At 40.7% G+C, this 26,762-nt stretch overlaps 1 protein-coding gene across 1 annotated transcript; it reads left to right on the top strand.

The window, feature by feature from the left end:
* Positions 1–21,406: 21,406 nt before the first annotated feature.
* LOC118831595 (40S ribosomal protein S15-like) lies at positions 21,407–21,907 on the top strand. The gene has a single exon (XM_036738985.1). It carries the CDS (start codon positions 21,424–21,426, stop codon positions 21,859–21,861), a length of 438 nt encoding a protein of 145 aa, XP_036594880.1. The 5' UTR covers positions 21,407–21,423; the 3' UTR covers positions 21,862–21,907.
* The last annotated feature ends 4,855 nt before the right edge of the window (positions 21,908–26,762 follow it).

Raw genomic sequence — 26,762 nt, forward strand, 5'->3', positions numbered from 1 at the left:
TAAGACTAAGTTAAATTCCTTGAGAACTCAGCATACCACAGTGGAAAGTGGGCTGGCATTGGAGTCAGAAAGACCTGAGTTTTTGTGAAAATATATCCATTAAAGCCTCTTTTTTGGTTTCAGGAAATATTAGGAAACAATATTATAAAGATATAATCTGAAGTTTTGTGGACTCAATCAAGTGAAATAGTGTATCATTTTCCCTTGAATAGAAAGAAGACTTAATACCAAGGAGACAGTATCCAGAGCAAAAATCTTTTATTTTAACTTGAATCAAAGGCCTACAAAGCTTTTAAAGGAAGCTCTTATCAAGTTCAGGGAGGGATCTTCCTTCCCTAAAAACAATATTATTAGAATGAACTTTGCCTTATTTGTGGTGACCAAACTGTGGGGAACATCCTCTTTAATCCAATTGAGTTTATCTTTGACAAAATTTAAAGGGAAATCCTTAAGGGAAATGGTTAGAAGAAGTTATTGGTTTCTGAAGATACTTTTCCTAGGGTGTGATATAAACAAGACTATATTTCTGTGATAGGCAAATCAAAAGTCCTGACCCTACACTTTGTATCTGGTATTACCTCTGCGTGGAATTTTTTGTCTTTTGTTTCGTAATTACTATAGAAAGAAAAACATAAGAAAACATTTCATATGTTAGGATGATTTTCAATTAACAGGAGAAACTTTGCTCCTTTGAATCCCTTCCAAGCAAGAAGGCTTGGATATTAATGTATTATTAATTAGTTGTTTCTGACAGACATTAGCTTAAGGGGGAGGGAGGAAGCAGCAGAGTACTGAGTTTTTCTTCCACAGTTCAAATCCTTCCCCTCTCACATACTAGCTTTGTGAACATGGGGAAACCCCTTAACTTCTCTCATTGCACCCAGGGAGGATGATGATGGCATTTGGGTTATAAAGAAACCTCCCAGTTCTAAGTCCTCTGAACTACCAATGGCCCCTTCTAGTTCTATGAAGATAGAGGGCTGAACAAAACTAAATGGGTTTTTACAATTCAAGCAGAATGATCCTTCTGGATGATCAGTCATCATCATGAAGCTAGGTGGTTCAGTGAATAGAGTACCAAGTCAGGGAGACTGCTCTTCCTGAGTTCAAATCTGGCCTCAGACACTGAAGAAGGAACCAACAAACCACTCTAGTATTTTTTTTTTTTTGCCAAGAAAACCTTAAATAGGCTCGTAAAGATTTAGACACACCTCCAAGGCAAAATATGGACTTTCAATAAAATAGAGGACTTTCAAGGTTTCTCAGTGAAAAGAGCAGAGCTGAATAGAAAATTTGACTTTCAAACACAAAAATCAAGAGAAGCATGAAAAGGTAATCAAGAAAAAGAACAAGAAAAGGAAATCGCAAGGGACTTACTAAAGTTAAACTGTTTTGTTTACATTCCTACATGGAAAGATGATGTGTATGATTCATGAGACCTCAGTATTAGGGTAGTTGAAGAGAATATGTATGTGTGTATATATATATATATATATATATATATATATATATATATATATATATATATATATACACACATATACATATATATATACATATATGTATATGTGAGTGTGTATGTATGTATATATGAATGTGTATATGTACATATATATATAGAGAGAGAGAGAGAGTGGGCACAGGGTGAGTTGAAGATGAAGGGAAGATATCTAAAAGAAATAAAATCAAATTAAGGGATGAGAGAGGGAGATAGGGAGAGACAGAATGGGGTGGATTATCTCGCATAAAGGTGGCAAGAGGAAGCAGTTCTGTGGGAGGAGGGGAGAGGGCAGGTGAGGGGGGAATGAGTGAATCTTGCTCTCATCAGATCTGGCCTGAGGGGGAATACCATACATACTCAGTTGGGTATCTTACCCCACTGATAGAAGGGAGGGCAGATGGAGATGGAGGTAATCAAAAACAAACACGTTCGAAAAAGGACAGGGTCAAGGGAGAAAATTCAATAAAGGGAGATAGGTTAGGAAGGAGTTAGTTATATATAGTTAGTCTTTCACAACATGAGTATTGTGGAAGGGTTTTACATAATGATACACATGTGGCCTATGTTGAATTGCTTGCCTTCTTAGGGAGGGTGGGTGGGAAGGGAAGAGGGGAGAGAATTTGGAACTCAAAGTTTTAAAAACAGATGTTCAAAAGCAAAAAAAAAAGTTTTTGCAAGCAACTAGAAAATAAGATACACAGGCAATGGGGCATAGAAATTTATCTTGCCCTACAAGAAAGGAAGGGAAAAGGGGATGGGAGGGGAGTGGGGTGACAGAAGGGAGGGCTGACTGGGGAACAGGGCAACCAGAATATATGCCATCTTGGAGTGGGAGGAGATGGTAGAGATGGGGAGAAAATCAATGCTGAAAACTAAATATATTAAATAAAAAAAATTAAAAAAAAAAAGAGTTGGACACACCTCAGAAAAAAACCTATAATGAAGGGGAGGAAGGAGCATAGAAACATTCACGTCATTGGAGCTTCAGACCTGGAGATCTTGAGATCCAACTCTCTCATTTTACAGTTAAGAAAACTGAGGATTAGTGTGATTAAGTGTTACTTATTCCTAATAGTATTTCCTAATAATAATTCCTAATAATAATAGCTTATTCCATGATCTCAGGATCATGGATTCAGAACTGAAAGGGCCCTTAGCCACCCTCTAGTAGACCCCCTAATTTCACTAATGAAGAAACTGGGGTCCTGAGACTCCAGATCACAAAAAATTTTGTAAATGGCAGAGCTGGGATTGGAATTCAGATCCTTTGACTCCAAAGCCAGCATTTTTTCCACTGTACCAACTTCTTCCTTGTTAATGATACAAATTTGGCCTAAGGAAGTTTGACAGGTAGCCAGCTCCTACACTGAATTCTAACAGCTACTGACTTTCAGAGAGCAGGCAGTTCTTGTTCCCTGAACATTAAACAGAAACTTGAAGCATTAAAAGGAATGATTTCCATCTCCCTGAATTTTCTGGGAACTCTATTTCCCCCTCAGGCTTCCTGTTACTCCTTCCCAGGTTGAAGGTTAATGGTGGCTGATCACTTTTGTAACCTCCCTTTATCCAAGGTGATAATACAAAATCTCAGGATGGAGTTCTCAATTTGACTTTATTACTTAATAAACTTCTCATGCCTTTCTGAGCAAATTGGCCTCCTGCAGAGGGCCCACTCCAACACTACCACCACTTTTCTTACCCAATATGCCCTTTAGAACTTTTCCTTCTATTGGTTTACAACAATATAACATAAAAAACAGAGCATAAAACATGTATTCATCACCTACTGTACACAGAGCATTTTGTGTTAGGAACTAGGAGAGATGCCCAGCTTAAATTAGGCATGGTTCCTGTTCTAGGTGAATGAATGAACATTTATTAAGGTACCTGCTTTGGGCCAGGCATTGTGTTAAACACAGGAGATGCAAAGACAAAAATGGAGAAATTTCTGCTGTCATTAATCTTACTGGGGAAGAAAGGACACCAACAAATAACTCATAAAAATGTTATATGTGTTCGTTAACCATGTGCAAAAGAAAGTAAGGCCTTAGGGAGAAGATAGTTGCTGATAAGAAGTACCAAGGAAGTCTATCTGGAGGCGGTATTTGAGTTGGACTCAGAAGGATACATAGGAATTCAATAGGAAAAGGGGAAAAAGAAGCTGATTTGCAGCATTGGAAACAGCATGAGCAAAGGCGAGGAAGTGAGACAGCACAGAGCATGTTGGAGTGGGGGAAGTCTGACTAAAGCATAAAGAAAATAGAGGGAATATGAGATAAGACTGGGAATGTAGACTGAGGCAACATGACATAGGGCTTTGCATGCCCTATTTGACTGGGAAATAGGGAGACTCTGAAGATTATTTTTAAAGCAGAAAAGAGACAAGACCAGATTCACACCCATAAACCGGTCTCCTCCTTAGTCTCTCATACAACTTTTGGCTTTTGTTACCACCACACCACTAAAAACTGATCTCTGAAATTAACCACTGGCCTCTTTATAGTTATGTTCAACAAACTTCTATTAATCTCATCTTCCTTAACCATCCACAAAACTGTTAGTCAGTGTTCCATTTTTGATATTTCCATCTTCCTTTTGGGGGGGGGTGTTTGTTTTTTGGGGGAGAGAGTTGAGGTCACACACTGTCCTAATTTGCCCCCACCTCTTCCTCATCCTTGGTTTTCTTCACTGGCTCATCTTCCTAATTCATTCAATGTTCTGTCCTTGACTCTTCTCTCTCTACTACCTTTTCTCCCTTGGAAATCCCTGTGACATTCTGTAGGGGGAGATAACATATGAACCAGAGAAGGAAATGGCAAACCACTCCAATATCTTTACCAAGAAAGCCCCAAACAGGGTCCAAGAGTCAGACATGACTGAAAATAACTCAACCACATCATCAGTTTACAGTCTAATTTATCATTCAGTCCAACTTATGATCAACACTCCTCCCCATCCTGCTCCCCGTGAAATTTCATTACAATGTCTATAAAGTGGGGATCACAAGATGGTTTATGACATAAATGAGATAATGAAGTAAATGGAACAACCGTATAAATTCCCTCTGTTGATTATCTCCAGTTGATCTCGTATATAGTTTGCATATTGTCCCTCAGACTCAGCTCCTTGAGAGGGTGTTGTCCTGTATTAGTAAAAGTAAGGCCAATTTGGTTAGACCAAATGAATAGGCATCCAATTTATACTACATGGGTACGCACACTTTGTAGATTGAGATTGAGATTGCACAGGCCTGCTAGGAGAGAGCTGATTAAAAGGAGACATTGTTTCCTCTGGGAACCGATATGAGTCTTATTTGTTTCATTAACTCATAAATAAAATTCTTTCTATTTTGAGCCTTGGAAGCCTGTGTGCTTGTAAGAGGACTTGGTGGTCATACCCTGTGTGTTGAAGGTTCCAGATCACCTGGCAATAAGACAGAGAAGTCTCCCAAACTGTTTTGAAGTCATACATACCAGGCAGGAGCTTCTGATAAAAGGTTAAGTACATATGTGATATACAGTGCCATGGTTTGGTATAATGGAAAAGTCAGTGGATTTGGGATCCTTGGTTCCAATCCTGGCTATTTAATGTTTGTGTGACCTTGGCAAATCATTGTACTTTGGTGGGTTTCAGTTTGCTTACCCGTGAAATTAAGGCATTAGATGGACTATATGATTTCTAAAAATCAAGTTCTAAATACTATGAACCCTATGCATATTGTGCCAACCAAATCACAATGCTTTTCATTTCTACATCCTCTCTCATTCCCCATAAGAGATAATAACTCATTTATATAGCACTTTCATCATAACTCTGAGGTGTAGGTAGTAATAAATGACATGTTGAGGTTAGGAGCATGTGGTAGTGAATGCTTGAATGAACTAATTTTCTTTTTTTAAACATTTTCTTATATTTTCTTTCACTTTTTAAAATGTTGTTGTTCAGTTGTGTCTGCCCCTTTTGTGGTTTTCTTGGCGGAGATAGTAGAGTTGTTTGCCATTTCTTTCTCTAGCTCATTTACAGATAAGGAAACTGAGGCAAACAGGGTTAAGTGACTTGTCCAGGGTCATACAGCTAGTAAATGTCTGAGTCTAGATTTGAACTCAGCAAGATGAATCTTGCTGACCATAGGCCCAGAACTCTATCCACTGTGCCACCTGGGTGTCCCCTTAAAATAAATAATATTTTATAAAATTCAAAGAAGAATAGTGCTGTACAGTGGTGAAAAGGCTAGCCTTAGAGTCAGGAAGACCTGGGGTTCAAGTCACTCAGGTTCACCACCTTGGTGTCATCTTCAACTCCTACTCCCTCGCCCTACCTATCTCATCATCTACCAAATCTTCTCAGTTCTACTTTCATGACATCACCTGTCCTCTTCCTCACACTCAGCCCCCTCTTTAGCTCAGATACACACCACTTCTTCTCTAGTCTATTCACAATAGCCTCCAGATTGGTCTCTCTGAGACCTGAGACACTGTAGTTGACTACAGTAATTTCCTGTAGTTCAGGTCTACCTACTCAACAAATTCCAATGGTTCCCTGTTACCTCCAGAATCAAGTATAAGCTGGTCCATGTGACATTTAAAGCTTAGTACACACTAATCACAAATTCTCCAGCCAAACCTCTTTTAACATTCCTAGCTCACAATATTCTATTTCTGTGGCTTTGCTGCTTGTGTCCCCTCCCCCCCACCAAAAAAAATAATTACCTAGTATTTATTTTTCCTATATCTTGTATATGTGTATGTGTATATTGTCTTCCTCTATAGCAAATGTAAGTTTCATGAGGGTAGTTTGTTTCACTTTGGTATTTGTATCACCTGCACTTAGAGGAAACCCATGGCTAGAGGAACCATCTCCCAGTGGCTTTGTCCAATTTCATGGTGGTTTTATGGTGGATGATAATTTATATCCTAAGTGCTCAAACAGCATGTCCCTCTCTCGCCCCACCCGATGTAAAGGTTCAAGGAAACTATCTCACACTCATCAATTGTCTTTTAGTGCCCTTATCTACTTGGGCAACTGACCACTTTGTCAAATTACCCAGGACTACATATCTTGCCCTCACTCTCACCAAATATGGAGAAGAGGAATGAGAAAGAGCCCAACATCTTCAGTGCCCATGGTATGAGGAGAAACTTAAAATTCTCATTGCATTAACTCTTCAGTGCAATTATGATATGTTCTCCCTCTCCCTGTCCCTCCCCTTCTCCTACTCTCTCTCCCTCTCCCTCCTCCTCCTCATTTCTCTCCCCCTCTCCTTCCCCCACGCCCTCTCCCTCTCCCCTCCCATAAAGTCAGACATTACTGAAAGGGCTCATCAACAACTAATCCTAACCCTAACCCTAACCCTAACCCTTGAGAGCACGGACTGTTTTTTGTCTTTTTTGTAGCCCCAGCACTTAGCACTTGGCAAACCATTCTAGTATCTTTGCCAAGAATACCCCAAATGGAGGTCCAACACAACTGAAATGACTGAACAACAAATACCTGAGATCCTCCAGAAAAGGCTTCTAGACTCAACCACTGGATTATGCTTCCTAGGAGAGGGGAAAATTCAGTTTTCCTTTAAAGTGCCACATAAGAATCCCTTTAGTTAAATCTAATTTGCAAAATGTGCATAAATTAGAGTTTATGTGTATTTGTGTTTTAAGTCAAATCATTTTAAATATACTAGGAAGTAACTACTTGAAGGAACTCTGTGACCAAATCTCTTGCTGAAGAAAAGAATCCTTTTGGAAAGTGGAAAATCTCTCCCTTTTTATGTTCCTGATATTTTGTTCATGGACTTTTTTCCCCCTTAATAGTATTTTTCCCCAATTACATATAAAGATAGTTCTCAACATTCATTTTTGTAAACTTTTTAGTTCCAAATTTTTCTCCCTCACTCCCCTTCCCCTTTTTCCCTCCCCAAGACAGCAAGCAATCTGATATAGGTTATCTATGTACAATCATGTTAAATATATTTCCATATCAGTCATGTTGTGAAAGAAGAATCAGAGTAAAAGGGGAAAATCACAAGAAAGAAAAAACAAAAAAAGTGAAAATATTATGCTTTGATCTGCATTCAAGCTCCATAATTCTTTCTCTGGATGTGGTTAACATTTTCCATCACTAGTCTTCTGGAACTGTCTTGGATCATTGTATTGCTGAGAAAAGCTAAGTCTATCAAAATTGGACATAGCACAATGTTGCTGTTACTGTGTACGGTGCTCTCCTGGTTCTGCTCACTTCACTCAGCATCAGTTCATGCAGGTCTTTCAAGGTTTTTCTGAAATCTGTTTGTCAGTAAGGTGAATTTTAGTGTAAGTAAGGTGGATTTTAGTGTGTGTAAAGTGGATTTTTATTATTATTTCTTAAAGTTCAGTTTCCCAGGATCTATGGCCATAACAACCTCAGTTTCCCAGGATCTGTGGCCATAACAATCTCTGTTTCCCAGGTATCAGGTATGAATTCCCAGGCTCATGGTTCAAAACATCTCTACCATGCTTGCACAGCATTATATAAGGATAAATAATATAAACATTTGTGCTGAAACAGTAAACATTCACTACAAATGCACAGTGAGATACAGGGATGAGGTGATATAAACTTGTAAGGGTATCATTGGCAATGTGCCTTCTTTGTCTGATACCCTATAAAAAACAAGTGGGCATTGGTCAGTGAGTTGGGGAACCTTTATGGTTGAATGCACAAGCTGGAATGATGTGTGCCTTGACTGGCCCCCATCAAGGCTTGGCAGGGGGGAGTCTGGGTTTGCCTCAACCAGCCCCCATTGAGGCTTGAGAGGATTTAGGGGAACCCTTTAGGGTTGAATGCACAAGTTTTGACTCCATCAAGAGGTAGGGTAGTTGCCCCTGCTTCTGCCAGCCCCTGTGAGAAGGGTGATTAGGGAATGCTGTAGGAGTTTGTAGTGCTTCCATTATCAGAAATACTACGTTAGAGAAAACTAGACTAGAATAAAGCTTATGATTAACCCTTTTGAAGCTGTCTTTCCCATCTGACCAGATCTAGAGTGAACCTGTTAGAGGCTAGAGTCTGAAACTTCCAGTGCCTCCTGTGTCTTATCTCTCTCACACTGCTGCTCATCATTTCTTATAGCACAATAGTATTCCATTACGATCATATACCACAATGTGTTCAGCCATTCCCCAATTCATGGGCATCCTCACACTTTCCAGTTCTTTGCCACCACAAAAAGAGCTGCTAGAAATATTTTTGTACATTGGGTCCTTTCCCATGGACTTCTTTTTAAGCCTAATATGTATGCACACGTACATGACCATTCATATTTGAGCAATTAGAATTCTTGCAAACACTATTTTGCAGAGGAATAAATCACTCTAAGAAGCCTTAACTTCCTTCAAAGCACCCCTCAGTTGCCACCTCCAACACAGGGCTTTGCCTGATTTCATCCATTGTTAGTGCTTTCTCTCCTTGAAATTAATCTGTACAACTCCGCAGGTATTTGAATTAATTTTGTATGAGTTTTATACAGTTATACTAATAGAATATGAACTTTTGAAGGCAGGACAGTTCCTATTTTGGGTAGAGGGGGCTTGGTTGGGACACAAAGGCCATTTCATCTACCACCACCCCAATTTTACAGAGAAGGATACTGAGACCCAAAGAGGCTAAATGTTCGTCTTTTACAAGCAACACCCCAAAGGCCTAGCACAGAGCCTTGAATGGGGCAGGCTCTTAATAAATGTCTGTTGAAATTAATTGCATTGGATCTTGTACTTCACTTTCTCTTTTAAATTTTGTGTCTGTGGGTTTTCTTGTCACTGTCACTTCCCTCTCCAGGAAGTCATCCTTTTCAGAGAGAGAGAGACAGAGAGACAGAGAGAGAGAGTGAGAGAGGGAGAGTGAGTGCAGCAAATGAACAACTGTATCTGACAGTATGTGTAATCTCCCTCCACCCCCACTCCCGGCAAAGAAGGGAAGGAGACGCTCTTCTCTTCTGGGAAAAGTTTGGTTGGTCATTTTTTTAATTGCTGAAATTAATTCTGCATACTTTCCCTGGTTCTGTTTACTTCACTTTGCATCAGTTCAAATGTATTCCCATGCTTATTACATACATGTACCACAATTTGCTCAGCCATTCGCTCTCCTGTCCCTACATCAGTGGGCACACACACTGTTTCCACTTTGCTACTGCAATGGGTGCTGCTAATATCTGGGGCTGTTCCATCTTTGACCTCCCTGGGTTGTACAATTCACTTTAAAATGTTTTTTTTTTTTAAATATACTGCTGATTTTCTTTCTGCTCACTGTACTGGACTATTGAGTAGAGAATGAGTGCAGGTGGACAAGTGAGGCAGATTATTTACCTTCTCCAAAAACAAAACAAAACTCAGAAGTGTCCACATGTTTGGTTGGCTTGAGGCTGCAGTCCTTTGCTTAAATTCAAGTTTATCTCCTAGTCTGAAACAACAGGCGGAGTAGTTGTGACCTCAGAAAAAGGGTGTGGTGTTTTGGTTCTTTTTTGCAGGTATGGGAAACTTCAGACTAGATAAAACCTTGGAAGAATTAAGAATCTGAAATAATTGTGAAGAGCAAACAGCTTTGAGGTGCTGCCCTGGGGCCGAATGAAATGGCGCTGAGAGAAACTAAGCTTAACCTCAGTGAGGAGGATGGTCATTCCAACATTGCTTCTGAGGTAAGTGGGACCTTTTGTTTTGGCTCTGGTTGCTGCTGCAGCTTTAACCACAACCAATATATTTATTAGCCTTTTGGTTGAGAGACAATCTTTCCACACACCTTTGGGGTATTTGGCCAGGTGCTTAAAGAAATAACTAAGATTAATGGTGGGGGAGGGCTTGTTAAAAGAACTCTTATAAAGCCTTTAAAGCTAGTTTCCATTCATCCTGAGCATTCTATTGTGTTGAGGAACTTGAAAGGTGTCTTTAGCCTTAGCATGCTTAGGTCTCAACTTTACTCCATCATTTAGTCAGTCAGTCAACAAGCATTTATTAAGCACCTGCTAGTGAGCTCTAGGGATACAAAGAAATACAAAAGACAGTTCTTGGTCTCAAGGAGCTTTCAGTCTAAGCAGGGAGGCAATATTAAAATAAAATTAAGTGCACACAGATAGTTAACAGAAGGAAGGGACTAGCATTTAAGGGAGTTCCAGGGTGGGGGGGGGGGATGGTGGTGAATGTCTTGTAAAAGAAGAGAGTTTAACTAGAAGTTGAAGAAAGCCAGGAGACAAAAATGAGAAAGGAAAGACCTCCAGGCACAGAGTAAAGCCAGTGAAAATGCAGGGATTTATTTTACAGCTGGAAAAGATTTACATATAAAGAAACTGAGGTGCCCGGAAAGGGAATGACTACCTTAAGGTCACATATTTGATCAGTCACTATTCTGGAAATGTTGAATGGCCAGAGAGCTAAATTGGCAGTCAGGAATACCTGGGTTCACGTCCTGTCTGTATTGTCTAATAGCTGTGTGACCATGAACGAGTCACTTCACTTGTCTTTGAGTTTCAGTTTTTTTCATCTTACAGTACAATGCAAACTTTTTGAGGGAATCGGACTGTTTTGTATTTGTCTTTGTATTCCCAGACCCTTAGCACAAAGCCTTGAATGTGATAATTAAAGGGAGGTAGTCTCCACCTCCCAGCCTGCCTTGAACTCCAAATGAGATAATTCATATAAAATGTTTTGCAAACCTTTCCTTACCTTCCACCCCACCCCCTACACACCTGTGATTTCATTGGTGCAGCAAAACTTCCTCTAACAAAGCAGTTTGGTACCTGCCCTGTAACTCCCAGTCTTGGCTGCCAGGAGACAATGGCAGAGGTTAAGTGACTTCCCCAGAGCTGCCAGTCACATAGCCAGTACTGGTCAGGGGAGGGACTGGTCTCTGGCTAACTCCGAGGCTGCTGCTTCTCCATGGCATATATCATTTGCAAGCTTACAAGGGCCCGATACGTGCTAATGCTTATATTTCTCTCGCTCTCTCTCTCTCTCTCTCTCTGGAGAGGGGAAGGCAGGGCAATTGGGGTTAAGTGACTTGCCCAAGGTCACACAGCTAGTAAGTGTGTCAAGTGTCTGAGGCTGGATTTGAACTCAGGTCCTCCTGACTCCAGGACTGGTGCTCTACTCACTGCCCCACCTAGCTGCCCCTTATATTTCTCTTTTATCCAGTTCAGGGTAAGGTTGAACTAAGTGGTCCATGATCAAAGATGTGTAAGGATTTTAGAGGCCATCTAGCCCAACTCCTTTATTTTATAGATGAGGAAACTGAGACGCAGAAAGAGTAAAAAGTATCTACTAGGTAGCAAGTGGAAGAGTCAAAATTTGAACCCGGGTCTTGGTGAGAAACACTCTGCTATTCGGTGTCTGAAACCCTGTCTGTACTACTAGTGAAATCCACAGTAACAATACAAATTCTGCTTTCCCTTCCAATCCACTATCACCAAGCAAAGTAAACAAACAAACAAAAACCAGCCACAGATGCACCTTAACCCATGATCTGGTCCACAATCTAACCTTACTTAGGAAGTCTCAGTATAGCAGAAAAACTTCCTGGTTTGCTCACTGCAAGCAAAGCATTCGGGTTTCCTGGGCAGCTAAACAGTGGGGAATGTTTGCAGTGGTCAGTGCCAGGCTTCACTGAGCAGTCCCTGCTGTTCCAGAGACTTTCAAAACTGCTCTGAGGGGTTAGAGAGTCAAAAGTATCCTCTAAGCCCGCTAACCCTTTGGCAAGGGGAGTGTCCACATTAGCTCCTGAGGTTTGCTTTCTTTACTGACCTAATGCTTCACACTGATTGAGCAGTTCTGGGAACTGGACTCAACCAAGCTTTCTAGACTTACATGCCACCCGAAGTTCTAGGTTATGCCTAGGTGTGCTCCCCCCCACCAAGCAAGCCAGAGGAGGAATAAAGGGAGAAGAAACTAACTCTAAAACTTCCAGGACCAAATCTTCTGTTTAGCTCTTAAATTCCTTCACCACCCAACCTTTCCAGCCTTCTTAGTCTTTTTTCCCCTCTTTATTGTTTCTTGAATAATAACCAGATTTATGTAATAATGCTTTTAGGGTTTATAAAGCATTATACATAGGTTATCTCACTTGACCCTCAAACAGCCTTGTGAAGTAGGTGCTATTATAATCCCCATTTTACAGATGAGGAAACTGAGGCATACAGAGGTTAAGTGACTTTGGCCAGGGTACCACACACACAGCTAGTAAGTATCTGAAATGGTATTTGAACTCAAGTCCTCAACGTAGCACTTCTATCTCCCAACTGCCTTTTCACTTACTGTCCCCCAAACCTGGAATGCTCTCCCTCCTAACCTCTGCCTCCTATCTTCTTTCAAGACACACTTCAAAGGCTCCCTTCTCCAAGAGCCCTTTCCTAATTCCTGCCACAATACCCCCTCCACTGCTAATATCTTCCTTAGGAAATTACTCCCAATTTACCCTGGGTATATGTTTATGTTCCTAGTTACTAGCATGATCTCTCCCCTGTTAGAATATGAGCTGGTTGAGATGTTGGGAACTGTGTTTCTGCCTTTCTTTGCATCCATAGTGCCTGGCACATAGTAAGAACTTAAATTTATTTGTTGACTTTCTAAATGAATAAATGAAAAAATGTGGGGGTGGGGACAGTACAAAAAGGAAGAAGGCAAAAGAATCAGAATGGGGAGATAGAGGTGGCTATAACTGAGAAAAAAAAATTCCTCAGACAATTCTGGCTGTTGGCAGCTACAGATATTGGCTCTTATTATTCTGCCTTAGGCAATTCAGGGTAAGCTTAGCTCTCCTCCCTGGCCTGTAATAACAAAGCCCAATTGATCCAGAACTGTGGCTAGCTCCTCTCCCCCTCCACAGCTTGGTTGTCTTGAGTCGCATTTCCTGAGACTTCCCTGACTGCTCCAAAAAACAAACAAACAAACAAAAAACCTGACACAGACAATGTCAAAAATGGCTTACTGTGTTTTAAAAAATAAACAAGATATTTGCCTGTTAGCCAGTAATTCCAAACCAGGAAAAGTTTTAATACAAAAGCATTAACCTCTAGTAGTGTCTTTCAAGGTTTCCCAGTAAGGAAATTATTTGGATGAATGGCTTGCCTTAACCCATGCTCTGAAAATTATACCATGCAGTATCCTACTTTTTCTGTATTGTTGATAAGGGGTGGCCCTTATCAATTCACTATCCTAGTTTTCCACAGCAGCTCTTCCAAACCTTTTCATCCCTCTTTGAACCTCCCATGGTTCCCTCTCCCCCTCCATCACCCCCATTTTCAGCTAAGAACATTGCCTCATACTTCACAGAAAAAAAAATGAGGCCATTCACCACAAGCTCCTTCTCCCTCTTCCTCATCTCCTATCACTCAGGTGCCTTCTGCCCTGTTTCTTCTCCTTCATCCCTGTTTCACATGATGAAGTGGCCTTATTCCATACCAAGATTAACTCCTCTACTTGTTCAGGCAATGCCAGTCTATCCCATCTCCTCCAACAGATTTCTTTCTCTGTCATTTCCACTCTTTCACTTATTTTCAATCTTCCCTCTCTGCTGGCCCATTTCATACTGCCAAGAAACAAGTCTGTATCTCTCTAACTCTGAAAAAACGGTCACTTCTGTCCCTGATAACTCTTATCTCTTCTGCCCTTTGTAGCTAAAGTCCTTGAAAAGCCTGTCTATAATAGGTGTTTCCACTTTCTCTCCTCTCACTCTTCCTAACGCTTTACAATCTGCCTTCCGACTTTATCATTCTACTCTGAAGTTGCTCATTATCTCTTATTTGCCAAATCCAACGGCCTTTTCTTGATTCTTCCTCTCCTTGGCCAAACTCTGCATTGGCATTGTTTAACATATCACTCTCTCTATAGATTTTTCAGAACTCCACTCACTCCTGGTTTTCTTCTTACCTATCCAACAGTTCCTTCTCTGCCTCCTTTGCTGGATCTTCCTCCAAATCACCCACTAACCACAGGTGACTCTCCTCAGGGTTCTGTCCAGGGTCCTCTTCTCTTCTCCTTCTATACTACTTCACCTGGTGATCTCATTAGCTTCCATGGATTTAATGACCATCTCTATCCTGAGGACTCTGAAATCTATCTGTCCTGTCCCAATCTCTCTGCTGACTTCCAAACTCACACCTCCATCTGTCTTTCAGACATCTCCAACTGGATGTTCAATGGTCATTTTAAACTCATTATGTGCAAAACATAACTTATTATCTTTCCCCTTAGAACCTATCCCACCCCTCCTACATTTCCCACTGCTGTAGAGGGCCATAGGATCCTTCCAGTCCTTCATTAACTTACAGCCTATATCCAGCTGGCCTGCTAAGGCCTGTAGATTTCATCTTTGCAACATCTCTTAAATGCAACCCTTTCTCTCCTTTGACACTGTGATCATTCTGGTGCAGGCCCTCGTTACCTCATGCCGAGATTGTTACAAAAGCCAGGGAATCTGCCTGCCTTAAGTCTCTCCCCACTCCAACCCATCTTCCATTCAGCAGGGTACCATGTCATACCTCCCACTACTCAAACTCCAGTGGCTTCCAGTTGCCTCCAGGATCAAATACAAATTGCTCTTTGGCATTCAAAGCCCATCATAACTTAGCCTCCTCCTACTTTTCCAGTCTTTTTACACCTAACTTATTGATACCTACTCCATTTAGTACCCTGGCCTCCTAACTGTTCCTTGATGGGATTAGGACCCAAATTGTAGGAATTGAGTGAATCACACTGACTCCATCTGATGACTCAATTCCAGAGCTAGCTTATTTACCTTTCTATTATGGCTCTGGTCCAACCTCTGTCTTGTGAGAAAACCACTCAGCTGTGAGAATTGAGAAAAACCCTATTGTATTGTTTGAACTTAGCCTTGCATGGCTGGGAAACTGGACCACCTCTACCTGCTGCATAAAGACCCTTAACTAAGCACCTAGGTTATGCTGACCAGAAACTGTCAGATACAAAGATCGATGCAAGGAATTTTCTCACGATTGTACATCTCAAGCAATCTATACGTCTTAGGTGAAAACTGGCCCCATACTGAGCAATAGGTTATTGTTTCCATGTTGCTTGGATTGCTTACAGACACTTTGGGGAGTGGGGCATCTCTTTTTCTGAATTCAGGAAATTTTACCTGTTCACTCTCCGCCTCCCAACTTGGGAAATCCCTAATCTTTCCTCCAGTTAGAAATCAGATTACTGAATGTTGTATTGTCTTTTCATTCACTGGCCTTGTTTGATTAATTGTTTTCAATATATAAAAGTCCCTCTCCCTCTGTATTTGGGGTCCAGGCCTATCCTGAGGCGGTCTAGTCCTAGTTTGTTGGGCAATTGCCATGTGTTGCTTCATCAATATGCTCAGAGGATTGAACCTTTGTTTTCCTCAGTGATTTCCTCTTTCAACTGCCACATCCACAAACCACGAGACATCTCTAGCCTTTGGTGTTGTCTCCGGCTGCCTCCCATGCCTGGAACACTCTTCCTTCTCTGCCCCAACTACTGACCTCCCCAGCCTCCTCTAAGTCCTAACTATAATGCTACCTCCTACAGGAAGCCTTCCCCAACCCTTCTAGTTCCTTCCTTCTATTAGTTACTCCCCACTAATCTTCTATATAGCTTGCTTTGTATAAATTTGTTTTCATATTGTCTCCCCCTGTTTCTCAAAGTGGATTTTGAAAGAGTTAAACCCCAAAGGGGTTAAGGGACATGAAGAAGAAAAGCCACTTCATAGTTTACTTGTCAGACAGCTCCTAGACTTCCCTGCTTCTAAGAAAAAGGCAGCAGTGACTGCACAGTAGCAAAAAAAAAAAGTCACTTCCAGAGCAAGATCCCTACAGGTAGATAACCAACCATTGGTCAAAGGGCTCTCCATCTTTAAATCTACCCACCACAATTTTCTTTCAGCAGAAGGATCATTTCATGTTTAAGCTCCAAAACCCACCCCCACCCCTGACACACACACATACCCCACAAATATCTGTCATGGTTACTCTCCTTTAGGAAGGGATCAACTTGATGAGTGTATTAAGTATTTACATGCACAGAAGTAGAATTGGGATATTACAAAACAGAACCATACTTGTCCCTGCCCTCTTGGAGTTTACAATCTATCTGCGGGAAAGATGTTTTTGCATGTATATACATGTGTATGTGTGTTCATGGTTGGCATGAAAAGGTGATGTAATTGCAGAGTTAAAGTTAAACGAGACCTTCGAGGCCATCTTGTCAACCCCTTATTTTATAGATGAGGGGAATGAGGGTAAGAGAGATGAAATGAATCACCCAAGGTCTCATAGCTAAGATAGTTTAGAGGCACTTACACTAACAATAATGGAAATTTATATAATGCTTTAAAGATTGTAGGGTACCTTACATTATCTTAGTTGAGGGTTGAAATAAGTATTGTTTGTTGTTCAGTTGTTTCAGTCATGTCTGACTCTTCCTGACCCCATTTGGGGTTTTCTTGGCAAAGATACTGGAGTGGTTTGCCATTTTCTTCTCCAGCTCATTTTACAGAGCAGGAAACTCAGGCAAATAGGGTTAAGTGACTTTCCCAGCATCTCTAGCTGCCCTCTTTTACTCTTTATAAAATAATGATGGGGGCGGAGACAAGATGGTGGCCTAAAAACAGGGACTGTTTAGCCCTCCCCCAAATCCCTCCAAACAGCTGTAAAAATGACTCTAAAAAAATTCTAGAGCTATAGAACACATGAAATGACAGAGAGAAACAAGTCTCCAGCCCAAGACAGCCTGGGTGGTCACTGGGAAGGGTCTATCAAACCGGGCTGGGAGCAGAACGCAGCCCAGCTTGGGCCACACCAGGACAGACCAGGCCAGAGCAGACTGGGTAGAGCAGGCCTCAGGGCCCTGAATCACTGAGCTCTGGCAGTGTCCAGACTTCTCAACCCACAAACACCAAAGACAGAGTAGTAGGTCAGGGGGAAAACTGTTGGACCTAGGCAAGAGAAGGGTGTGGTCTGGCCCAAGCCTCAGGCTGCTGAGGTGGATGCAGCAGCACCAGAGCTCCAGGCCCACAGACGGTGGGGGGAATCAAGTGGCTGATCAGAGCAGGAGTGCAAGGATCTCTTTGCTGGCACTGAAACATGTTTCTCTTGCTTTGCTCTGCTTGAATCTGGGTCACAGTCCTGGGTGGTGGCCTTGGGGGAGGAGGAGCACTAGTGTGGCAGAGCTTTGTGGTGGCTGTGGACAACGAGTCTTTCTGGGAATTACATGGCAGAAAGGAGTACTTGCACTCACAGACCAGAGCACAGGCCAGGAGAAGAGTGTCATACCACCGCAGAATAGAAGTAGCTCTGAAAACACTAACACAAAAACCCTGAAGCTTGGGACAGAGCACTCTCCACTCTGGAAGCAGAGTCATACCATGACAAAGAGTTCAAAGTCAAATAATTGGCTGGGGAAATGAGCAAGCAGTGCAAAAGGGCTCAGACTATAGAATCCTATTTTGGTGACAAAGAAGACCAAAACATACAGCTGGAAGAAGCCAACAAAGTCAAAGAGCCTACATCAAAAGCCTCCAAGAAAAATATGAATTGGTCTCAGGCCATGGAAGAGCTCAAAAAGGATTTGGAAAATCAAGTAAGAGAAGTAGAGGAAAAATTGGGAAGAGAAATGAGAGTGATGCAGGAAAACTATGAAAAACAAGTCAACACCTTGCTAAAGGAGACCCCCCCAAAATACTGAAGAAAATAACACCTTAAAAAATAGACTAACCCAAATAGCAAAAGAGCTCCAAAAGGCCAATGAGGAGAAGAATGCTTTAAACCTATATTAGCCAAAAGGAAAATGAAGTCCAAAAGATAGAATGGAACAAGTAGAAGCTAGTGACTTGATGAGAAATCAAGATATTATAAAACAGAACCAAAGGAATGAAAAAAATGGAAGACAAAGTCTAATATCTCATTGGAAAAACCACTGATCTGGAAAATAGATCCAAGAGAGATAATTTAAAAATTATTGAACTACCTGAAAGCCATGATTAAAAAATAGAGCCTAGATATCATCTTTCAAGAAATTATCAAGGAAAACTGCCCTTATATTCTAGAACCAAAGGGTAAAATAGAAATTGAAAGAATCCACCAATCACCTCGTGAAAAAGTTCCCAAAAACATTGTAGACAAATTCCAGAGTCTCTAGGTCAAGGAGAAAATATTGTAAGCAGCCAGAAAGAAACAATTTGAGTGCTGTGGAAACGCAATCAAGATAACACAAGATTTAGCAGCTTCTACATTAAGGGATCAAAGGGCTTGGAATATAATATTCAGGAGGTCAAAAGAGTTAGGATTAAAACTAAGAATCACCTACCTAACAAAACTGAGTATAATACTCCAGGCCAAATATGGATTTTCAATAAAATAGAGGACTTTCAAGCATTTTTGATGAAAAGACCAGAGCTGAATAGAAAATTTGACTTTCAAATACAAGAATCAAGAGAAGCATGAAAAGGTAAACAGGAAAGAGAAATCATAAGGGACTTATTAAAGTTGAACTATTTACATTCCTACATGGAAAGATGATATTTGTAACTCATGAGACCTTTCTCAGTATTAGGGTAGTTGAAGGGAAAATATAGACAGAGGGCACAGGGTGAGATGAATATGAAGGGATGATATCTTAAAAAAATAAAATTAAGGAGTGAGAGAGGAATATATTGGAAGAAGGAGAAAGGCAGAGATAGAATAGGGTAAATTATCTCACATAAAAGTGGCAAGAAAAAGCAGTTTGTTGGAAGGGAAGAGGGGGCAGGTGAAAGGGAATGAGTGAATCTTGCTCTCATCAGATTTGACTTAAGGAGGGAATAGTATACACACTCAATTGGATATCTTACTCCACAGGAAAGTAGGGGGGAAGGGGATAAGAGGAGGGCATGATAGAAGGGAGGTTAGATTGGGGGTGGAGGTAGTCAAAAGCAAACACTTTTGAAAAGGGACAAGGTCAAGGGAGAAAAGTGAATAAAGGGGAACAGGATAGGATGGAGGGAAATATAGTTAGTCTTTCACAACATGGCTATTATGGAAGTGTTTTGCATAATGATACATGTATACCCTATATTGGATTGCTTGCCTTCTTAGGGAGGGTGAGTGGGGAGGGAAGAAGGGAGAGAACTTGGAACTCAAAGTTTTAGAAACAAATGTTAAAAATTGTTTTTACATGCAACTGGGAAACAAGATATACATGCAATGGGGTATAGAAATCTATCTTGCCCTACAAGAAAGTAGGGGGGAAGGGTATGGGGGGGTGATAGAAGGGAGGGAAGACTGGGGGAAGGGGCAATCAGAATGCATGTCATCTTGGGGTGGAGGAGGAGAGAGATGGGGAGAAATTTTGGAACTTAAAATCTTGTGGAAATGAACGTTGAAAACTAAAAATAAATTTAAAAACCTAATTTCAAAAAAAATTACCTAAGATAGGTATTATCACCCCCATTTTTATAGTCAATGAAATAAACTCAAGACTTGCCCATAGTCCTACAGTGTCAGAGATGGGATTTGAATCCAGGTCCACCTGACTCTCTTTCTAGCACTCTTTACTATACTACACCACTTCACTCGTTTATATAAATACTATCATGATACAGTACATGATTAAATATAATGTAGATAGTAGAAATTAAAAGGATGGATGCCTGAAGTAGGCAACGAAAAATATTAATCAATTGAAGGTAAGAGTTTCTTCAATTACATGCAAGATTATTAGGTGACGGGCAGAGGGGGAATAGAGGAGAGAGAGGGAACACCCAAGTTTCCATTTCCATGGAGACCTTTTAAGAATTTTGAGGAAGGGGGTGGAGCCAAGATGGTGGCTGGAAAAGAAGGGACTTGCATGAGCTCCCCACCATGTCCCTCCAAAAACCTATAAAAATGGCTTGGAACAAATTCTAGAACTGAAGAACCCACAAAATAGCAGAGGGAAGCAGGGATCCAGCACAGGACAGCCTGAATGGTCTATCACGCACGGAGCAGAGGGGAACATAGCTCAGCATGGGAGGCAGCAGGACCAACCAGACCAGGAGCCGGGCAGGACAGGCCCTAGCACCCTAAATCGGTGAGCTGTGGCAGTTACCAGACCTCTCAACCCACAAACACTAAAGACAACAGAGAAGGTTAGTGGAAAAGCTGCAGGGGACAGAGTTTGTGGTTTGGCCACTGCCCCAGGGGCAGTGGGGGAAGTGCAGCTACAGAACTACAGCTGCAGTTACTTCTGGCCCCAGGCCCACCTGGTGGGAGGAATTAAGTGGTGGATCAGAGCAGGAGTGCAGAGCCTGCTGAAGATTTGTGTCAGGTCCAGGCTGGTGGTTCTTGAGGAAGGAGGAGTGCTGGGGTGGCACAGCTGGCTGTGTAGAAATAGCTCTGAAATCAATGGCGCATCCCCTCAAGCTTGGAACAAAGTGCTCTTTGCTCTACAAGCAGTCATACCCCAACGAAAAACTCAAGGGTCAAGTAAGTTGGCTGGCAGTGAAAACACACCCAGATTCAGTCTCAGACTTTGGAATCCTTCTTTGGTGAAAAGGAAGACCAAAACATACAGACTGAAGAAGTCAACAAAGTGCAAGAGCCTACACCAAAAGTCTCCAAGAAAAACATGAACTGGACTCAGGCCACGGAAAAGCTCAAAAAGGAGTTGGAAAAGCAATTTAGAGAAGTAGATGAAAAATTGGGACGAGAAATGAGAATGATGCAAGAAAACCATGAAAAACAAGTCAATGACTTGCTAAAGGAGACCCAAAAAAATACTGAAAAAAATATTGAAGAAAACAACACTTTACAAAATACGCTAACTCAAATGGCAAAAGAGCTCCAAAAAGCCAATGAGGAGAAGAATGCCTTGAAAGGCAGAATTAGCCAAATGGAAAAGGAGGTCCAAAAGACCACTGAAGAAAATACTACCTTAAAAATTAGATTGGGGCTTTTCCTGACGGCAGACAAGATGGCAGAAGTGGAGCAGAAGAAGAAGCGAACCTTCCGGAAGTTCACCTACCGCGGCGTGGACCTGGATCAGCTGCTGGACATGTCCTACGAACAGCTCATGCAGTTGTACAGTGCTCGGCAGCGTCGGCGACTCAACAGGGGTCTGCGGCGCAAACAGCATTCCCTCCTGAAGCGTCTGAGGAAGGCCAAGAAGGAGGCGCCCCCCATGGAAAAGCCAGAGGTAGTAAAGACACACCTTCGAGACATGATCATCCTGCCTGAGATGGTGGGAAGTATGGTGGGCGTCTATAACGGCAAGACCTTCAATCAGGTAGAAATTAAGCCTGAGATGATCGGCCACTACCTGGGTGAATTCTCTATCACCTACAAGCCTGTGAAACATGGCCGGCAGGGTATTGGAGCCACTCACTCCTCACGTTTCATCCCTCTCAAGTAACCCGGATCCTAACAATAAAAACACAAAGGTTCTTAAAAAAAAAAAATTAGATTGGAGCAAGTAGAAGCTAGTGACTTGATGAGAAATCAAGATATTATAAAACAGAACCAAAGGAATGAAAAAATGGAAGACAATGTCAAATATATCATTGGAAAAACCACTGACCTGGAAAATAGATCCAGGAGAGATAATTTAAAAATTATTGGACTACCTGAAAGCCACGATCAAAAAAAGAGCTTAGATATCATCTTTCAAGAAATTATCAAAGAGAATTGCCCTGATATTCTAGAGCCAGAGGGTAAAATAGAAATTGAAAGAATCTACACATTGCCTCCTCAACTCCTAGGAACATTGTCACCAAATTCCAGAGCTCCCAGGTCAAGGAGAAAATACTGCAAGCAGCCAGAAAGAAACAATTTGAGTATTGTGGAAAAACAATCAGTTCAACACAGTATCTGGAAGCTTCCACATTAACGGACCGAAGGGCTTGGAATATGATATTCTGGAGGTCAATGGAGCTAGGATTAAAACCAAGAATCACTTACCCAGCAAAATTGAGTATCATGCTCCAAGGTAAAATATGGATTTTCAATAAAATAGAGGACTTTCAAGCTTTCTCAGTGAAAAGACCAGAACTGAATAGAAAATTTGACTTTCAAACACAACAATCAACAGAAGCATGAAAAGGTAAACAAGAAAGAGAAATCACAAGGGACTTACTAATGTTGAACTGTTTTGTTTACATTCCTACATAGAAAGATGATGTGTATGATTCATGAGACTTCAATATCGTAGTAGCTGAAAGGAATATTCATATATATATACATATATATGCATATATATGTATATATATATGTGTGTGTGTGTGTAAACATATATATATATATACATATGTGTGTATATGTAGGTATATATATATGTATATATATACACACACAAAGGGCACAGGGTGAGTTGAATATGAAGGGATGATATCTAAAAAAATAAAATCAATTTAAGGGATAAGAGAGGAATATATTGAGAAAGGGAGAAAGGGAGAGATAGAATGGGGTAAATTATCTCACATAAAAGTGGCAAGAAAAAGCAGTTCTGTAGGAAGAGAAGAGGGGGCAGGTAAGGGGGAATGAGTAAATCTTCCTCTCATTGGATTTGACCTGAGGAGGGAATACCATACATACTCAACTGGGTATCTTACCCCACAGGAAAGAAGGAGGAAGAAGATAAAAAAGGGGGGATGATACAAGGGAGGGCAGACGGGGGGAGGAGGTAATCAAAAACAAACACTTTCAAAAAGGGACAGGGTCAAGGGAGAAAATTCAATCAAGGGGGATAGGTTAGGAAGGGGCAAAATATAGTTAATCTTTCACAACATGAGTATTGTGGAAGGGTTTTACAGAATGATACGCATGTGGCCTATGTTGAATTGCTTGCCTTCTTAGGGAGGGTGGGTGGGAAGGGAAGAGGGGAGAGAATTTGGAACTCAAAGTTTTAAAAACAGATGTTCAAAAACAAAAACAACAAAAAAAGTTTTTTCATGCAACTAGGAAATAAGATACACAGGCAATGGGGCATAAAAATTTATCTTGAGAAGAAGGGAAAGGGGGATGGGAGGGGAGTGGGGTGACAGATGGGAGGGCTGAATGGGGAATGGGGCAACCAGAATATACACCATCTTGGAGTGGAGGGAGGGTAGAAATGGGGAAAAAATTTGTAATTCAAACTTTTGTGAAAATCAGTGCTGAAAACTAAATGTATTAAATAAATTTTTAAAAAAACAAAAAAACAAAAACAAAAAGAATTTTTAGGAATTTATCTCATTTGTAGCATGAAGAATTTAGATTAGAGTGATAATAAAATATGCTTGATCGCTGGAACCCAGGAGACCCAGTGCCCAAATTTGGGTGTATGACCTAGAATAAGCATTTTATCTCACTATCGCATCTGTTCTCTTCTTTGAAATTACAGTTTTAAAAATATGCCTTCTCATATTCCAATTTCTCCTGTCTTTTAATGTGGAAGCTGAGAGATCCTGCGTGATCCTGACTGTAGTTCCACGATATTTGAATTGCTTCTTTTTTGGCTGCTTGCAGCATTTTCTCCTTGAGTTTATAGCTCTGAAATTTGGCTATAATATTTCTTGGTGTTTTCAGTTTGGGATCTCTTTCAGGGGGTGATCGGTGAATTCTTTCAATGACTATTTTGCCCTCTGGTTCTAGGACCTCTGGGCAGTTGTCTTTGATAATTTCTTCGAAGATACTGTCAAGGCTCCTTTTTTCATCGTGGATTTCCGGTAGACAAATAACTCTCAAATTGTCTCTCCTGGATCTATTTTCCAGGTCAGTTGTTTTGCCAATCAGATATTTCACATTTTTTTCTGGGAGTGGACCCCTCCCCCTTCCTCTAACACTCTTTAGATGTGTGATGCTCAGCAAGTCACTTAACTCTTGAAAGCCCCAATTTCCTCTTCTGAAAAATGGGGATAATAGCTCTTACTTCGCAGACTTGTGAGGATTAAATGAGGTAACACCTATAAAATGCTTTGAAAACCTCTTAGATGGTAAACAAATGTTAGCTCTTAAATCTAGAGCTGTGCTTTCATAAGATAATCTAAACATCTTTAATTATCACACATGCCTCCAAGGTCACACACAAAAGGTTGCTGTTAAGACAGGTTTGAATCTCCAAGGTTCTCATATCCAGGGAAAAGAAAGAAATTCTTTGGATATATATAGAATCCAAGGACTAGAAAGCATCTGGAGAGGTCATTTGTTCTGTCCACCTGCTATTTGGCAATATTTTTGTCCCATTTACTTGGTAAAACCTGGGCCTTAAGAGCTTAGAGAAAGGTAAGGACAAGTCAATGAGGCAGTTAGGAATAGAATTCAGGGCTCCCCATTGTAGCAAGGTCCTTTCTTGATTTGAAGGCTTCCTGGTATTAAGAATTTATAGCTATAGAAAGGTATGAATTCAGAACTGAATGTACTGTGCTCCAAGGGTAAGGAGAGAAATATTGTACACACTCAGAGAACCTCTTCAAAATTGTAACATTCTTTGATTACTTACATAAATCATATGCTACCATTCTTCACAGATTCATTAATTACTTCATTCAAATGAAGGACCCTAGCATTAATACAAAACTAGTCATGATGTACTAATTCCTAGATTTTTCGTAATTGGTCTCCTACCAGGAACCCTCCTTAGGTTGGGAACCAGACAATAATTTTAGATTCAAACTAACTAGCTATAAGGCTAGTGTCATCCAGTAGAATTTAGAAGTTCAATCAAACAATTAATTTACTTTTGTCATCTTAATTTATTTTCTTTTTTTATTATTTAATATTCTTAGTTTTCAGCATTGATTTCACAAGATTTTGAGTTACAAATTTTCTCCCCATTCCTACCCTCCCCCCACTCAAAGATGGCATATATTCTGATTGCTCTGTTCCCCAGTCAACCCTCCTTTCTTTCACTCCACTCCCCCCCAACACCTTTTCCCTTTCTTTCTTGTAGGGCAAGATATATTTCTATGCCCCATTGCCTGTATATCTTATTTCCCAGTTGGATGCAAAAACAGCTTTTTTGTTGAACATCTGCTTTTAAAACTTTGAGTTCCAAGTTCTCTCTCCTCTTCCCTCCCCACTCACCCTCCCTAAGAAGGCAAGCAATTTACCATAGGCCACACGTGTATCATTATCCAAAACCCTTCCACAATACTCATGTTGTGAAAAACTAACTATATTTTGCTCCCTCCTATCCTGCCCCCTTTTTCAATTTTCTCCCTTGACCCTGTCCCTTTTCAAAAGTGTTTGCTTTTGATTATCTCCTCCCCCTATCTGTCCTCCCTTCTATCTTCCCCCTTTTTATCCCCTCCCCGCTTCTTTCCTGTGGAGTAAGATACCCAATTGAGTGTGTATATTATTCCCTCCTCAAGTCAAATCTGATGAGAGCAAGATTCACTCATTCCCCCTCACCTGCCTGCTCTTCCCTTCCAACAAACTGCTTTTTCTTGCCACTTTTATGTGAGATAATTTACCCCATTCTATCTCTCCCTTTCTCTCTCTCTCCTTATCTTCCTCTCACACCCCATAAATTTATTTCGTTTTTTAAGATATTATCCCTTCATATTCAACTCACCCTGTGCCCTCTGTCTACATATACATACATATATATATATATATATATATATATATATATATATATATTCCTTTCAGCTACCCTAATACTGAGGTCTGAAGAATTATACACACCATCTTTCTATGTAGGAATGTAAACAAAACAGTTCAACTTTAGTAAGTCCCTTACGATTTCTCTTTCTTGTTTACCTTTCATGCTTCTCTTGATTCTTGTGTTTTAAAAGTCAAATTTTCTTTTCTTTTCTTTTCTTTTATTTTTAATTTATTTAACATATTTAGTTTTCAGCATTGATTTTCACAATAGTTTGAATTACAAATTTTCTTCCCATTTCTACCCTCCCACCCACTCCAAGATGGCGTATATTCTGGTTGCCCTGTTCCCCAGTCAGCGCTCCCCTCTGTAACTCCACTCCCCTCCCATCCCCTTTTCCCTTCCTTTCTTGTAGGGCGAGATAAATTTCTACACCCCATTGTCTGTGTATCTTATTTTCTAGTTGCATGCAAAAACTTTTTTGTTGTTTTTGAACATCTGTTTTTAAAACTTTGAGTTCCAAATTCTCTCCCCTCTTCCCTTCCCACCCACCCTCCCTAAGAAGTCAAGCAATTCAACAGAGGCCACATGTGTATCATTATGTATAACACTTCCACAATACTCATGTTGTAAAAGACTAACTATATTTTGCTCCTTCCCAACCCATCCCCCTTTATTGAATTTTCTCCCTTGACCCTGTCCCCTTTCAAAAGTGTTTGTTTTTGACTACCTCC

Source organism: Trichosurus vulpecula, chromosome 9 (genome assembly GCF_011100635.1).
Source record: "Trichosurus vulpecula isolate mTriVul1 chromosome 9, mTriVul1.pri, whole genome shotgun sequence".
NCBI lineage: Eukaryota > Metazoa > Chordata > Mammalia > Diprotodontia > Phalangeridae > Trichosurus > Trichosurus vulpecula.